Source organism: Gobius niger (genome assembly GCF_951799975.1).
Source record: "Gobius niger genome assembly, chromosome: 8".
Taxonomy (NCBI): Eukaryota; Metazoa; Chordata; class Actinopteri; order Gobiiformes; family Gobiidae; genus Gobius; species Gobius niger.
The window spans coordinates 5,421,800-5,439,662 of record NC_136859.1 but is presented as its reverse complement, the minus strand read 5'-3'; the positions used below and the strand labels follow the sequence as shown (position 1 = coordinate 5,439,662).

The 17,863-nt window shown below is 43.0% G+C and overlaps 1 protein-coding gene across 1 annotated transcript in view; it reads right to left on the bottom strand.

The window, feature by feature from the left end:
- The window catches only part of atp1a2a (ATPase Na+/K+ transporting subunit alpha 2a), a 213,653-nt gene that overhangs the window by 63,192 nt on the left and 132,598 nt on the right, over positions 1-17,863 (bottom strand). The window contains exons 13-14 of the mRNA XM_079561009.1: positions 12,258-12,367; positions 4,968-5,143 (exon numbers count right to left, since the gene is read on the bottom strand). Coding sequence (XP_079417135.1) covers positions 4,968-5,143; positions 12,258-12,367 — 286 coding nt within the window. The remainder of the gene's footprint in view (positions 1-4,967; positions 5,144-12,257; positions 12,368-17,863) is intronic.

The window sequence follows — 17,863 nt, the reverse complement described above, 5'->3', positions numbered from 1 at the left end:
GCGGCTTGTAAAAGATGCCGCTGGATATTAAAAGGACAAGCAGCGATGAACAATGGCTCTTCTGGTTTCCATTGGTTATTCGGAGGGAGGTCACGACGAGAATAGTAATAGTTTGAGGAGAGATGCCAGTACTTCTTTCTCCCCAGATGCTTCCATTACATTACACAGTATCTACACCTGTTTATACACATGAGTATATGTGTTCCTTTATCTATAATGGTCCATATTGTGCCTTAAGAAGAGACGCTGCGGTAAACAGAAAACAAAAGAACATTTCATTTAAATTGCCTATGTTTTCAGCAACGAAATCTAAATAATGGATAGCGACAGGTTTTTTTATACTGTATTAGTTTCAAAGAATTTTTCAGAAAGGATTTTGGATGTACTGTTTTGCCTTGTTTTTTGCAGTTCGAAGCTCAATAAATCAGGCAGAAATTAAAAATATTAAGTCCAAGACTGGAGAGTGGAGATGTTGTAACGAGAGTGTAAAGAAAACCTCATTTTGAGAAAACAGACCTTAGAGTTTTTGTAAAGTCCATCCATCCATCCATCCATCCATCCATCCATCCATCCATCCATCCATCCATCCATCCATCCATCCATCCATCCATCCATCCATCCATCCATCCACTTACTTCCGCTTTATCCAGGGCCGGGTCGTGGAGGCAGCAGTCTCAACAGAGATGCCCAGACTTCCCGATACATGCACCCCCCCGCGGCCGCTGCCATGTACCGGGACACCGGGACTCACCTGGGTCTGTGCGAGGCCCTGCTCCGTGTTCTGGCTGGTCTGAGTGCCGAGTCTGTGGACCATGTTCCGTGACACGAGTAACCCGGCGTCAAACAGATGCTTCAACAGATTTCTTCGGTCCGGGCGGGTTCGTAAGGTCCAGGTTCGTAAGGTCCGGGTTCGAGCAGCGTGCACAGGGTCTGCTGCAGGGTCTCCTCGTCAGGGGATCATGATCGAAGCACCTCCCGTCGTAGGGCTGTCCTCGGTCCGGACGGGTTCGTTAAGTTCCGGCCGTCTGTCAGCTCTGCGCGCACCTGTTCCCTCCCGCATGAAGGCCTGCCCGGCTTTTCTCTGGTTCAGATCATGTTCCAGAGTCTGCTTTTATATCCATTTTTAAAACACACAATTTTTTTCATGTGGTCTAATTTTATACCCTCTTTTATAGGCTATTTAGGCCTAGAAAAGATTTTGATTTTCAACCTTGCAAAAGTCCATGCTGAATCACCGCTCATCTCTCCAACAGTGAACCATGGTTGTGACTGCAGCTAGCATTATGAGCGAGTGTCTTGCTCAATGACACAACAGGATGCCCTGCTACTGACGTACAAACTGGCCCCTTGAAGTTAGTAGGTGAATTCTTTTGAAGTTGATGATTTGAGTTTGAGCTTTTTTTCCATAAAGACGAGCTGACGTCCTGCAACAGCAAAGTTAGTGTCAGGTCTGAGGAGGCGAGTCACAGCTCACGGCAAAGACCTTTACTGAAATAAATAATAGTACTCTGATTACTGCAGGAAAAGTTCCACAGCATTTAAGCAAACATGTGGCTTTTATCTCTGTGGGACAAAAAGCTCTGAAAGTTTCTTGCTTCCGCAGTAAGTGCAGCGTTAAGCCGCAGGTGAGTAACTTGAACGCGGCGCAGATTAGCAGATAATGAGAGGCCTGAGCTGAGGAGGCGCACATTAAAGATCCACTCATTTCTCTGGAGCTTTTCGAACTGCGGCGACTGCTCTCACATGCTGTAATTGCCTTAAACACAGGAACAGTACTCCGCCGCCATCAGGGGAGAGACTGGAGAAGTTTAGGAAAGATTTTCTTTAAAGATTTTTGCAGTTTGAAGTCAGGGACAGCACTGCAGGCCAGACTCAGAGTGATTCGGCAGGTTTGAACACCAGCTGATATGTTACGTATACAGGACTGGTCAAAAGTTTGGAAACACTTTCTACGTATCGGCTTTTCCTTATTTTCAACACTTCCATAATGTGATTCTCATAAAAGGCATAAACAATGAATCAACACGTGGGATTATGTAAGAAAAAAGGGTGAAACAACTCCAAATATGTTTATTCATGATTTTTTTCTATGTACTAAGATTCTTTTAAACTTAATATAATAGTGTAGTTTGTGTCTTTGAACAAAGAACTTCTCTCTGGCCGCCCCGCCATCAGCGCCCCCCCGCCCTGTCAGGACGATAGCCTTTGATGCAGCCCCAATCTCCGATTTATGAAATACTACGCTGCTCAATCCAGACAGAGTTTTTTCTTATCCTGTCCGTGTTTTGCGTTCAAGTACCGTGTGGCAGACCCAGGCCACGCGGCCGTGTTTATTTGGAGATGCATCAAAAAAGATCGGAGAAACGGAGCAGAGACGGGAGCTACCGCTACATTGTGAGTGAGTTTAACTAGAGTTAAAATAAGATTTACATTAAAAGCCCTTTGGCACAACTACACGTGACAGCATTATCTGTCACTGAAGTGAGCTCTGATATTGTTAGTGCTGAATTTAGCCTGAGCTGATTTTGGTTCCTCTTGTTTTATGCAGAACACAGACCTATTACACGTGTCCTACTAGACTAAAAACTGTGGAACTCGCTGATAAACATGAATATGAGGAAAATCCAAACATCAATGGGAAAATTAACTAATGGTAGCCCAGATCAATCTAACAGGATATTACAGACTCAAAATTTCTAAAACACAGTATTTTGTCCTACATTAAAATGCTTTAAGATAAGATAAGATGATACTTTATTGATCTCACAGATGGAGAAATTGCATTCGATGAGAGAGCATCCGGCAGCAGCACCCATTCAGTGCGCACCACTCTTTTTCCTTCTTTTTTTTTTTTCTTTATAGTTACTTAAACTAAGCTAAATAAGCATCATATAGAAACCAGTTAACCTGGGGGGAAACACTGAATCCCAAACCTAACCTTTAGCCTTGTGGAGTTTACAAAGGGCGTTTTATTGAGATTCATTGAAATAAACGTCGTGGGGTAAAAAGTGGAGGTGACATCATTTCCTTCCTTTGGTCCCGCCTGTTCCTGTCAGTAAGTGTGTGGCAGCGTTCTGTACTTGATGTTGACTGTTGAGTGAGGATTTGTCCCGCCCACAATAATAAATGAGGAACTCGTTCAAAATCGCTGTGCGGAAGATAAGCCTTCACTTTACTTCGCTTTTATCACAGAATTGATTTGTTTGGTGCTATCAATCATTAAAAATAAACCAAACACATGGACACATTTACACACAGTTTTTACTTAGTAACATGGTGGAGCAGAAAGTATTGTATTCATCTTTCAAATGCAGTGGAATAAACGTAAATGCTCAAGAAAAAATACTACTCACGTAAAGTGCAGATCCTCAAAAATTGTAATTAAGTATGTGTATTTTATATAGTGATTTTTTTGTACATTGGATTTATAGATTATAATTGTAATAGTTTGTGTACTCACCTGTCCAGGGACTGCGGATGGAAAATGGCTGCTTAGCTAAATCTGGTACAAATCATCTCCTCTTTTGTAAAGACTAATGGTTTTGTACATTGTCCCTTGTACAATATTGAAGTAAAACTACTTTGTTACTGACCATCTCTGTGCATTTGAAACAACAGGCGAAGACAGTCAAGTCCATGATTTATATGATTTGTATCAAAACAATCCTGTTTGTTTCAATCTCTCTGATAGATTTATCCACCTGTCAGTCATTCCCATCAGAACTCGGGGAAATTGAAGAAAGTTCCAGGTTATATATAAAGGCGAGAAAAAGACTGTAGTTTTGGCTCGGCTACGTGCGGGTGATGTTTGACGTTGATATGAAGGTCCGTCAGTGAAGACTGGCAGCCAGAGTCAGGCGGCTATAGCTCGTGATTACCATAATGAATAAATAATAGTTCAAATTATGTAGTGACTTAAAGTGTCGACTCTTAAGTTGGTCATGAATGGTCTTTTTCAATACTAAAAGTCGACATGAAGATGGTGCCAGTGTGTGTAGCCGGCTGCATATCTGTCTGAGCCCTGATTGTATTTTTGCTTCTTTTGTCTTGTCTCTCAGCTGGTGCATGATCGCCAAACCTTACTTGATTTGCGACCACCGCTCAACAACTTGGTGAATTTTGACTGCAATGAAGGGGGTAACAGCAGGTCTTGCCCCCCTCTTCTTTCTGGTGTACCGACTCCACCTCTACGCCGAGCGCACAGACGCCGTGGGAAACGCTGGTTAAGCTGAAGACCCGTCTCAGGACCTCTCCCTCTGCATTTCTTGGATTTGCTGATTCACCACATCGCCGTACTGTTCCCTGCGCTTTCTGGATCCCATCGCCTCTAGCCACTGGAACTCTAGCCTAGTTCCAGTGGTCGGCTTGGAGTCTGGAGTCTGCGATCGAATCGCCATCCCTCCGCTTCCTGCTCCAGCCAGGATAGCACTCGTGAACGCTCAGCCTTACACTCCGGCTCGCAGCCTCAGGTCGGGACAACAGTCTTTGTTTGTCGTCCCAAGGTCTCAAAGGAAACTGAGAGCACCTTAGACGGCTCTTAAAACTTATCTGTTTACTGTAGCTTTTAATTGAGTTAAGAATCTTTTGTAGTTTATCTTTTTTGCCTGTTTGTTTTCCTTGTATTCTTTTTACCTATGTGCTCTTCATTTTTACTGTGACCTATTGCTGTTGCGTTCTGCACTTTGGTCATCTATGTTGTTTTTAAAGTGCATTATAAGTAAAGTTTGATTGGATTGGATTGGACTGGACATCCATCAAGTGTGTAATTTTCTGCCTGTGCACATTTTAAATAGCAGCCAATCACGCCGTATAGGAGGACAGGGCTTCCTGCAGTGGCCGCTTTTGTCATGGAAAAGAAGATGGAAAGCGCTTGACATTGCGATGACGTGCGGCGGAGAGTGAATGAGGCGGTCGTGAGTGGCCTTTTGATGGGAGGAGACGGGCTGAACGTGGTGGGAGACATTTACCTTGATGCCGGCGGAGCGACACTTGCCCACGGCGTCGGGGACGGCGGCACGCGGCGGGTCGATCATGGAGATCAGGCCCAGGAAGCACAGCTGCTCCGTGGGGAAGTTGAGGTCGTCCGTGTCGAAGGTGAAGCCGTGTGGGAACTCGGAGGAGGGCAGGTTCAGGTGGCAGAAGCCTGGGGCAGAGGGACATGATCATGATACATGCAGGAGGGTGAAAAGGTTTAAATAATGAAGCAAGGGGAAGAAGAAATGATCTCCAAAAGGCAGGACATTTTCTCTGAGCTTCACGGTGTCGTCACAGAAACGGTTTCACTCCACTGACTGTTGGAAACCTTTCCAGGGACGACCTTATGAAGCTCACTGAGTAAACGCCAAGAATAAAGGGTTGCAATTTTGAATATAAAACATATTTTGAGTGGTGCACAGTGGATCAGTTGTTAGCGCTCATGATTCAGAGCAAGAAGGTCCCGGGTTCGATCCCTGATGAGGTCTTTCTATTGCTCACATTAGGGCTGGAAGATAAATCAAATTAATCAAATTAATTCATGCTTTTGAAAACACACGATTTGGAAAATGGCTATAACGTAAAATCGAGTCCGCCGCTCCATGTCCCCACAACTTGCGGCCAATTTAGCGTTTTAGATGCTCCGTAGTGAAATGACACCAGCGGAGAAGCAGTGACTTTCTGGCGATCTCTGCTGCTTTTCACTAAGGCCCGTGTTGTGTTTTAAAAGGACGAGGTGGAGTTTCCTCCGGTCTGCTCCTGTGCCTTTCTCTCACTCTGCTCTGAGCGGCCCATTTAACTCCGCCCCTTTCCCTTGAGTCTCCATGGAGGCTCCTCAATAAGGCATGAAGACGATAAAACACTTTTGAAAACTCCATGGCTTATTAAGAGGTTTCACTTTTGAGAGCAGACAAGGACTATCTAAACAGAAATAACCATTTTTAAATAAAGGGTTTTGTTATCTTAACGGGCTTAATTGGAGCTGCATAATAAATTATTAATGAGCAGGACTCTGAGCGGTTTTCTTCATTTGAAAGTTCAGGAGGATTTTATTTTTTAGCCATATCGCCAGCCCCAGTTCACATCAACAGAAATGTTGATCTGAGGCGCCGGAACCTTGGTACCCCACTGTACACACATTGTCCTCTTCTATTGGCAGACCTGCTGAATGGAATCTATAATGGAAGTCTAGACACATTCAAGGAGATGTCCTGACCCCACGACCAAAACGAATGGACAAGTTCGATGCAGGTCTTCGGTCTTTCTTTATTTTGAGAAACTTCACCCACGTTGCCTATATGTAAGCATGCGTTGATTCCGGGTGTTGTTTGGAGGCGGTTAAGTACAGATTGGCGGCCATGTCTCCATCAGTCTACCCCAGGGCTGCTGTGGCTACAGTAACTTACAGAGGTGGGAGACTCGAGTCAAGTCAGACTCGCAATTTTCGGGACTTGAGACTTACTTGACCAAAGCTCCAAAAAGACTTGACTTGGGACTTGTTGTTTGTGACTTGAGACTTAACTTGGACTTGAGGCCAATGACTCTCAATGACTCGCTGTGACTTTATAGTTATTCTTTATTTGAGTGAAACTGTCGAAAGATCAGGATTCATTTCGTAAAATGAATTTCGTAAAAGCATCTATGTTTACATATGGTAATTAGCCACATGCATGTTCGGTTTCCCGACAGAGCGTCTAATCAATACAGCGCAAAAAGGCAGGAGGAAATACGACGCATTTCTTTGGATGCACTAAAAGTTTTCGAAAGACAGTGAAGAGGAGGAGATTTATGGATATGTACCTACAGCACAGACGGAGCCTCCAGAACGACGATGTGTAAGAGCTGGATTAATCAACAGAAATCTCGGGGGTTTTCGATGTTTTAAGGCGTTCACACAAAGTTTACAGCATTTAGAGGCTATTTTACGCATCCGCACACAGCCCAGTGACAGCGGGACTGAAGGCTACTCGGAATCTACTTTGAGCAGGGGCAAATCCGAGTATACAGGGTCTGGGGCGTTACGGGGAACCACTGACAGAAAAACCACCAGAAACTAACAAAAATAAAAATATTATTTCATATTTATATTTCAGACTGCAGGGAAAAGCAGCTCATGTTTGAAAGGCTCTCTTTCATTATGCCAACCCAGTAATTTTGTGCATAGACTGGAGCATTTAAAATATATATATATTTAGAATTTTGTGGCGATTAAATATTAATTTGACTTTAAATCCAAATCCATGAGATTTTAAAAATTTTGATTTTAAAACTCAAAACTTCTATCTTCTCTATCTATCTCTATCTCTCTCTCTATCTCTATCTATCTTGAGAAAGCACTTGTTATTTTCAAGATTAAACACATTTTGAAAAGTAGACACGCTGGCGTTTGTGACTTGAGGTGACTTGCCGGCTAAAGCAAGACTTGACTTGACTTGACCCCATGACCGATTGACTTGGACTTACTTGGAACATGGACCTTCACGACTTGGACTTGACTCGAGACTTGCATTTAGTGACTAACTCCCACCTCTGGTATTTTACCACCAACCAGTGAAAATATGGATATTTACGGTCAAGATTTAGTCAATTGGTTCACGACAGCAGTTTTGGAAAGAAATCTCCAGATGTTTATCCTGATCATTATTCACAAACCTGCCACATTCATCTTATGGCTGAAAGTCCTTTCTTCTTGTCAAATCGCGTTGGTGATTTGACAAACAGGAACAGTTTGGAAATTGGTAATAACATAGATGTCAAACAGTGAAACAGGCGAAAAATGAGCAAAGTATGAAGCCGTAAACTTTGAGCATCTGGATTGTGTAATGAACAAAACTACTCAAGACAAATGTTCCGGCTTCTTTCGGTTTCGCCTTCCACCGTTTGCACGTCTTAATCAAGCCTAATTTCAGACGTTCGTTTCTGAAGTTGCGACGTGCGGCTCTCAAATTGAATCAGCCACTTTGATTAATTTATGAACCGCGTCTGGTGAAAGATGCATGAGACGAACGAGTCCCTATAGACGCGAGTTCGGGCGCCTATTGTAACCATCACCGCGAGCTAAACACACGCTCAATAATTGACATCATCTGTGCACTTTTCCGCTCGCGCCGTTTGAAAAAAGTGACACCCGCTCGAGCAAAAATGATAGCTCGTAATTGTTACCTATGGCAATTTATGAAGATGCCAGACAACTTTTCCCACACACTGCATGAAAGCAGCGACAGGAAAGAAAAGGGGAGGCAGAAATGTAATGTTCTGAATGGGATATGTTTCCAGTTTGTTTTCGACCAGGGATCTCCAAGCTTTCCTACATTTCTACCCACAGTCATATTTTAGAGGCATTTTTCATTTGTTTTTGTGTTTTTGATAAATGTATGCAGTAACAATAGTTGAGCAATGTTATTGTTGGGTTCATGTCTCGAGGGAACTATTCTATTTTCTGAGAAATGTACATTTAATGCCAGTTTGCCAAGACCGTAGAGCTCTGCTGGGTCGGTTAAATATAATGCAACGAGACCTGAAGTGCTTTAAAAACAAACATTACATTTTTAAAATGAAACTGAAAACGGACTGGGAGCCAGAGCAGGAAGAGAGGATGGGGGTGATGTTGCTGTGTCTGGATGACCTGGTGAGAAGATGGGCTGCGGCTTTCTGCACTAACTGTAACCGGTGGAGTGATGACTTTGTACACACTGAGATATGTTCTTGCCTGAGCTTAGACGAGTTGATACGAACCTGTCTGATCTTTGTGTGTGCCCTCAGTTACGCAAAACGACTAAAGATGTTCTAGCATTTGGCCTCTCCCAGCATATTCCTATAGCTCCAAACGAGGGTGAAGTTAGAAGCTACCACGCTCTTCCACGGGCACGCAAGACCAGACAGGTACGTATCACTCGTCTAAGCTCAGGTAAGAACATATCACAGTATGAAGAACTGTATGCTCTCAGTCAAGGCGCTGCTGGCTCTGACAAAAGCATTTTTTTTAACACACAGCTTAGAAACACTAAATCAAGATCATCCATCCATCCATTAATTTTCTTCTACTTCCGTTGCGAGGTCGTGGGGGAAGCCGTTGGAGCTGCCCAAATCACACCACCAGAACCTCATGGCTCCTCCTGTAGGTGGTGGGTCTACGGAAAGACGGCCTCACGATTCTAACTCGACTAACCCCCGGGCTCACGTTAACTACGGTCCGGGTTCGGTCCTGATCCAGTCCGGGTTTGCCCCAAACTACCACTCACAGTGAGTTCGGCTGAGACGCTGGCACAGAAACGGGGAGTTCACGTGATAAGTAGCCCCATGTATAGGTAGTTTTTGTAAACAAATGCCGTATTTGCCAATAGATTGACTTTCCCCAGTGAAGTGGATGCTTTGCAACACATTACTGCCCCTGTGTCACCGGTAATGGAGAAATGTTTACATTTTCGACACTACGCTTGTGTACAGGTGGTAAACGAGTCCAGATAAGTTGTGAGCAGACAGATTTTATTTTGAAATACACCGGATCTTCTTTTCTCACGAGACCTGACTTCCTGCTTGGCTCGTGTTTTTCCGTCAGCCTGACCCGCAGGCCTCAGTAACCGGACCCGGACTTCGCAGAGCAGTGTGAGTGTGCAACGTTGGCTTTAATGACTTTCTGAGATCGTGAATGACCGATTCTCAACCGCTCTTTGTCTGACCCGTCCCCTAGGACCTGTTTGCCCTGGGAGACCCTACCAGGGGCACGAAGTCCTCGACAACAGAGCTCCCAGTATCATTCGGGTCCTCAAACCCCTCCAGCACGTGACAGTGGCGGTTCCAGGAGAGGTAAATCAGGATCAGAGCGAGGCAAAACTTGAACTAATTCAGGAAAAGCACAACCAGAACTGAACTTTTGTACATTTTTAAGCTACCATGTGTGTGTGTTAAGCGTGTCTAACATTTTGCTTCTCATCCAAGCTTTGACAGTGCCATTTAGTCACACTGTAGACATTTAGGCTTGAAGTACACACTTTAACTATCAAGTAAAGACGACTGCTTCAGCATTTCAAACGCAGTGGCCATATTTCCCTGTGGGAGCTGTAGAGTAATTCAAACCTGGAGAAATATGGTGCTTTCCCAGCTGAATATATCGCTGCCATACAGAATTTCCAAGCCCAGTCATTTCCAAATGCTATAGTACTTTCTGCTTGTGTTCGGAGCTAAGCCGACGTGAACTTTGTTTGGCCTTGTACCATCTCGCTGACTCCTGCGGCGCACCGGGACACGAGCCGGATTTTTCAGGCAGAGTCAGACAGGATGATTAAATTTTCATCACAACTCCGGCTCAGAGTACAATAATGTTACACCTTTCACAAAACAACACAAAATATTTATCTTACAAGCAACAAATGGTATTTTTTTCCCTGAAGTTGTTTTGTACATTTCATCCATCTAACTCTTTTCCCTGCACACATGTCTAAACCATCTCCAAACTTCCAAACTAACTACAATGGAGTCAGTTCCAGTTTTCTGCCATGGTTAAAGTCTTGGGATGTTTATGAGCACTTTTGCCCCTTTGTCCCATAGATCGATTACAGCATAAAGCTTTTCTCACCCCAGGCTCACATGGAATCCTGAATGGTTACAGTGCAGCCCTCGTAAAAAAAAACCAAAGTCATTAAAATCAGTGTTCATGGCTCACATTAGCCCCGTGAGGTCGTACAGCGCTATGGAAGAAAATGAGCAAGGAGTGTATTTTTGCAGGACATCGCAAAATAAATCGGTTAAAGGGACTATACAGTGTTTAAAAATGTTAAAACTAAGTATTTTCCTCCCCCTACATGTTACAGCCATGTCCTAATATGTAGAATGAGCTCAGACCTGTTCACCACAACTGCCTCTAAAATCCTGCACTGTCACTCACAAAGTTGTTACTTCAGGTCCGAAGTGCCGTCATGCACGAGCTTAATATAAAACCTGCAGTTACACACAAGATGTGGCAGTAGTGAGCATAAAATGACCAACTTGCATCCAGCCCCTTTAAGGTTAAGTTATATTTTATTAACCCCGTAGGGAAATTTGATCCCTGCTTTTGACCCATCCTTAATGCTGCTGGGGCGACCTGTAGGAGGTGGTTAGGGGACCCATCTCCAGATGTGGAGCCAGGCTGTCCTAACATGTACAATAGGATTAATCTATTGTACATGCTTTTATTGAAACATATGTAGACATGGGGAGAACATGCAAACTGCACAGAAAGGCCACTTCCTGGTGGGAATCGATCTCAGGACCTTCTGGCTGTGAAGCACGAGCGCTAACCGTTGCATCACCGTGCCGTACTACTGTGTCAGAGGATCACAAAGGAAATTCATGCACGCAGACAATAAGTTTAAGTCCATTTTTAACATGACCCTTTGTTGATGTCAACAACCTTTGCAATAAAAGTTGGAAAAATGGGAAAGTTGATGCTACAACGCTCTGTGATTGATAAACACCAAGACACTTCCAGCCTGGCCTTAGCCATCCATAAAACTCTGGTCAATTATAATTTCTCTTACATGTAGGTCTGGGTCTGATCTCAGTGGCCGCGTTACATCGGTTGAATTTCAACCCAACATTCAGTGAGCGGGAGAGGCGGGTGTTGTAGGTGACGTCAAGCATTAGCGCCGATTTGCGGGTTATAGTTTGGCAATGGCGGCGGATACGAAAGAAATGGAAGCTCTTCAGTCCATCCTGGCTTGGCTCCCAAATATCCAGAGACTAAAATTGAAGCCTTGGTCTGGTAAAATCAGGCTAGTATAAACCAAATGCGGCACAAAAATAGGTCACTCTGTGGCGGGCCACCGTAACTTTTCCAGGGGAACCAAATCTGTCCCGCGGGCCCCACTTTGGGCACCTCTGATCTAAACGCTCAGATGCTAACTTTAAAATCTTAAAGCTGTTGCTACATTAGCCTGCTTGTTTATTTGTGCATCTTTCTAAATATTAAAGTGCTTCTGGAGTGATTCATCCTTCAAACTCCACCACAGACGAACGAACACGCTCCTCTGGCTCTGAAAAGATTTGTCCTTATCAAAACAAAAAAGCGTCAATCTCCCTATTTTATTGTCGTCACCAAAGAAAGGTAAAGTGGGCATGTGTCTCGTTAGGACTGACACTTGAAATCTGAGTCAAGTAGCGAGTACAAGTACAAGTACAAGTAAGGAAATGACTGTGAGGAGATGTGGTTGCATCGTTAGCTTGATTGTAACATTATGCAAAGAGTGTCTGCAGCATTTCGGTCGAGAGCCGATATGTATTTGTTCTTTTGAAAGGCGTCTTACCCAGCACCCGCTCCCCCAGGCCTCCCAGGTCCATGTAGGCGTTTTGGAAAGAATCCCTCCACATGTCGTCCAGAGGCACCTCCTGCCCATTCAACATGATGGTGGAGCATCTGCAAAACAGACCGCAGTCACGAAGCAGCTCCAGGGAAAACAACTGAAGGCACAAAACGCTATAACATAGAAATGTTCATCTGCAGAAGCTACGTGCTGGTTTTTAACTTTTCTGTTGAACTCGCTGAACTGATGTCTCTCCAAGTTCTATTATTATATCTATTATTCATTTTTTTGCGTTATACAAGCTTCATACTGCATAGAATCTTTCACCTTCATCTCCTTTATTGTCACACTTAACTTACAGTCACATAACATGGCCATAGAATCAAAATAGCAGATAGATATAACAGAGGGTGACATGTTCTATGGCCTCATTATCTTTCTTTGTCTTTATAATAAAAGGTCATTACTGTCTTGATATATGGTAAGATTCACCACAATAAATCACATTAACAATACATGTATAGGCAGTTTGTCCTGTTTCCATGCACCATGTTCCTCACCTCAACCTAAAACCGTCCTCTTATACTTTATTAGGCAATACTCACTATCCCCAAACAAATGGATGGTGAAGCCAGGCCCTATAATACAGTATGGCAAGGTATGTTTTGCCATTTATATCCTTTCAGTGGTTTGTTTATCATTAACATATAATAAGATGATGTTTAATGGCCAATGGGTGTATTTCCGACGCCACAAAAAGCAGAAACTGAATGTGATTTTGCATTTAGCTCATAGGTGGCTTTGTATTAACGTCTTACCGAGCGCATTTTCTCCAGTTCGGCTTTACCCACATCTAAAACTTGGAGAAATTTGCGAGCCTCGACCAATCAGGAGCTTTCCCCAACAGTGATGTGCGTCGTAGCTGAGCCGCCGGGGCAGATGCTACGCCGCCCCGCAAATGTAAACAGTCAGGGTCACGGAGGTTAGCTTCACCGTGTTGTGAGCCGGAGCTACAGCAGCTCCGGGACTTTTACAAAGACACACATCAGTGTTTCTTTTTCCGAAACACCCAGGATTAAAAGTGACAGTGACAAGAAAAGTTATTTAAGTGGCTGGATCTGTGCTGGGAATGTGTCTGGGCCTTGATGATGCTCTGAGCATTCCCAAAGCTAATGCTACGAGCTAAAGTGCCAATCGATGCGAAAACGAATGAAGTGAATTTAAGCCCAATCTATATAAAGCAACCGTTTGATCACACACTGAGCCGGGCTTGTGGAGTTTGAAGTTTATGGCTCACATTTCATCTACAACGGGCCGTAGTCGATCTGTTTCCTCCCGAAGCTAGCTGCGCATAGAAATTATTATTTCTATAATAAACAGCTAGCTCGCATTGACCCTGTAAAAACAAGCATTATGCACTAATAACATCAAGAAAGCCCTTAACTACATAAAGCAGCCTTTATGATGATCACATTTGTGGTTTATTGCAGACTTTTAATCAACAATGAGCTGTAGGCGATTGTAACAAGCTAACCGGGCTAACCTAGCCTAGCCACCGGCACAAATGTCCAGCGTATGAGCTGGATATGAGCTGAAATACTGGGGATTTCCTGGTGTAGACCATGGGGGTATAGTTAAAGATCCATAGGACATGGCAGGAGCAAAGAGGGAGACGAGTTAGCCTCCAAACAACTGCTTCCAACTGCACGAGCGTCCAACTAGGGGCTTTGGGCGCGAGTTTGAAGCCCGAGAAGCGTGCGGTCTGAACGCAGCATAACTTTTTGTCACATTTTTGAAGCGTTTTTGTCTCTAATTTGTCCCTTTTTCATCGCTTTTTCTGACGCTCTTTTGTTGCTTTTTCATCACTTTTTTAGATAGCTTCTTTGGCATGTTTTTTGTTGCATTTTCATCCTCGTTTTCATTGCTATTTTGGCTCTTTAGATTTGGGTAAAGCGGTTCAGGTGGGGGTAAAGAGATTAGGTAAATTCTCAAAAGGTTTGCTCATTCATTCATGATTTCTAGCTAAGCTTTGACCTCACCTTTATGTGGTCGATGGGTTATGGTAATTTGTGATGTTTGATGGCTAATGCTAACGGCTATAGGGAAAACACATTGAGCAGGCTAACTGACTCTGAAAGGTCTCCCACACTAAGCCTTCTCTTTTTACTTGGACATGATTGTTATTCCCTCACATACAGAGGAAGATTCTGTTGCACTTCTTCTCCCGCATATGTAACGTCTCAGTATTATCTAAAGCTGGTCGCGCGGCGCCTCCATCTCGAGCGGTTTCTCCTGAGAGAGGCCATATGGACACAATCTGCTCCATCTGAAGCAGCCGCAGACGGAGAAGCTCATTTCACAGTCGCAGCGGTTTGACCCGAGTCCGCCTTCAACGTTCACTCATGTCACGTTTACGTTTATTACGAGTGAGAGTGACCCGATAACGTCTGTGGGTTCACAAGCGGAGATTCTTTGAACTCGTATTCCTTTAATGTGAAACACTGCAAGTGAATAGGGGGAAAAAACATTTAGAGATATCAATTTGAAACCTTTGTGACCCAAGCTAAATAATGGATTGAGCCGGTTTGCATTTATGGGTTTATATTAGTTACAAATATTTTGATTTTGGATATTTTGTTTAGTTTTTGAATAAGTCAGGAGTAGGGCTGGGGACCTTAATTTTTTTTTTTTTATACCAGTACTTTGACGATATTTGGCTGTCGAAAACGAATCTGAATACCGATACTTTTTCCAAAACCTATACTAAACTTTTTGACAACAATAATGTGTGGAAGAAATGCAAAATGGTTGAAAAATGGGGAATAATTTGAGGGGAAATGTGGCAAAAATGGGTAAAAAAATTATAAAGTGGAAAAATGGGGGGGGGAGAGAAATAATTGCGCAAAAGAAGAAGATATTGTGTTAAAAATTGGGGAAAATGGGGCAAACATTGGGCAAAAACAATTGAAAAAATAGGAAAAAAAAAACAAAAAACAATAAAGTATTCCTTTAATGTTGTCCCTGGACCAACAGTATCAAAATGTTGATCTAACGATACAAGATGTTGTTTTTTCGGTACCTGTATTCGATACTTTTATTTTTCCGATACCAGTAGAACCAAAAACATATTTTGAGAAAACACACCCTAAATCTTTGTGATGTCTGCGCATAAGTATCTCTGACTTCTGTGCCGCTGCGGTCTCCCAGAAAGGAAATGACCATATTTGGATAAAAGCGTCATCTCGGTCGCCTTTCCTGCTACACGTGGACACCAAACTGGTCAATATTTGTGAATGAACACACGTGGGAAAGACGATGTTTTAGTCATTTCCTGAAAAACTATGGTACGTGAACCGTCACAACATAAAAAAATAAGCATAGTAAAGGGTGAATTTGGTCTATACTATTTTATTTTGATACTAAGACATTAAGGGAGAAAACTAGCAAAAGAAAAGTGCCTTTGTAAATATGGACTACTGATAAACAGGTTTGCTCAGGAAGCCTTTATTTGTGCATCTATATTTCTTCTCCTCTCCTTACTTTAACTGCATGATTTGTTGTACTGTCTCTTTAAACACGCCTACATCATATTGGCAGTAGATTAATGAGATGGCGGTCTAAAAATAAAAGCAGGTACAGTATGTGGGAGAGCAGGGACATATGGAGAGCCCTGGGAGACAGTGATGGCACATTACTCACAGCAATGACACGACTGCGGCGACAGCCTTTCTGTGCTCGGCTACACGAGAAGCTTTTAACATAACGAGATGCTTATAGTCACTGAGAAATCTGGGGAGTTCTGAACCAGGTTTTGTTTTTGGCTTGCTCTTTCCGACCGGGGAGAACACATTGAGTGGAGAATGAGTGTGTTTTGCCCAGTGAACATTTGGGCTTCGGCGACGTTAGCTTCTCAAACCTTCCAGCTTGACCCACAGCACCGTGACCGTCCCTGTCCTCACAGTGTCGACTTTTATTTACAAATGAAAACTTTACACTGCAGTTTAACAGTTTCAATCCTGATTTAGTCTTTGTTTAGTGAAGCCGTTGTGGTACTGCTAAATCATTTCATTATCTTAAAGAATTTGGGGTTGTGATTTCTCCATAATAATAATAATACAATTCTCTGGGGCTGGAAATATGACCCAAGTGGCTCTTAAAGGAACGGTCCACCGCTTTTCCATACTGAGATATGTTCTTACCTGAGTTTAGACGAGTTGATACGCACCTGTCTGGTCTTTGTGCCCGTGGAAGAGCTTGGTCGCTTCTAACTTCACCCCATTTGGAGATATAGGAATACACTGGGAGAGGCCAAATGCTAAGAACATCTTTGGTCTTTTTGCGCGACTGAGGGCACACACAAAGACCAGAGAGGTACGTATCAACTCGTCTTAGCTCAGGTAAGAACATATCTCAATATGGAAAAACGGTGGCCTGTTCCTTTAAGTCAGTGCTTGAGTATCCTGTCTCAGTTATATCCCTATGAGGTCTTGTCTAAAAAAAGAAATAGTTCAAGGAAACATTACTGACAATGAGATACTGATCCGAAGTGACTCGCTTTGTGTCAAAAACATTACGTTGGATGTAAATTCTTGACTGCAGGAAACATCTATGTTCTTTGAGGTGGGACTTCTTTTTTTTTTTTATCTCATAGCTAACGGCTAGTATCACAAAACAACACCAAAATAATTAAACGTCTAAAAAGTATTTATACTAAAGACAGGCCGATTATTATTCGAGTGGCTCGTTAAAAATCTTGTAGCTATTTCATTTTTAATTAGCTTCAAGACAAAAACGGACGGAATGTTTTTAACATGATGTTTCTTGAGACCTCATAGGAAAATAACGGAGACAGGATACGCAAACGACTACTTAGAATCTACTCGGAAGTCACATGACGCTCACGTGCATATGGCCTATTAGCTTCTTGTTTTCCATACTGAGATATGCTCTTACCTGAGCTTAGACAAGTTGATGTGTACCTGTCTGGTCTTTCTGTGTGCCCTAAGTCACGCCAAACGACCAAAGATGTTGTTAGCATTTGGCCTCTCCCAGTATATTCCTATAGCTCCAAACGGGGGAAACTACCACGCTCTTCCACGGGCACAAAGACCAGACAGGTATGTATCAACTCGTCTAAGCTCAGGTAAGAACATATCTCAGTATGGAAAAAAGGTGGCCTGTTCCTTTCTTGGTTAACTAAAGGACAAATACAAAAAATATATAAGCCGATGGTGATTAGAAAATGCAAAATACATGACTAATTGTTCATACAGTGCACAGACAGTTAGACATATTTACTGTTAGAAACACTGCAGCTTAGGTAAAGCCAAGTACACAAAAAAATACAAGTACAGGAAGTCGTCTTTACCCCACAGTAGCCAACACGGGAAGTTAGTCAAAAACACTTCATGCACAGAGCCTAGTGTTGCAATCGATACTTACTAAACGCTGCATTTAAGACTGATGAATAAAACAAGAATGCTTTTTTTTCTCAAGGTCCAGACTGTTGTGTTGGCAGCTTTGACACATACCAAGTCCCCATGGAGACTGGATATTTCGTTCTTCAATAACTGTAGCCTTTGCCTTTTGCTAAAACAGTCACGTAAGGC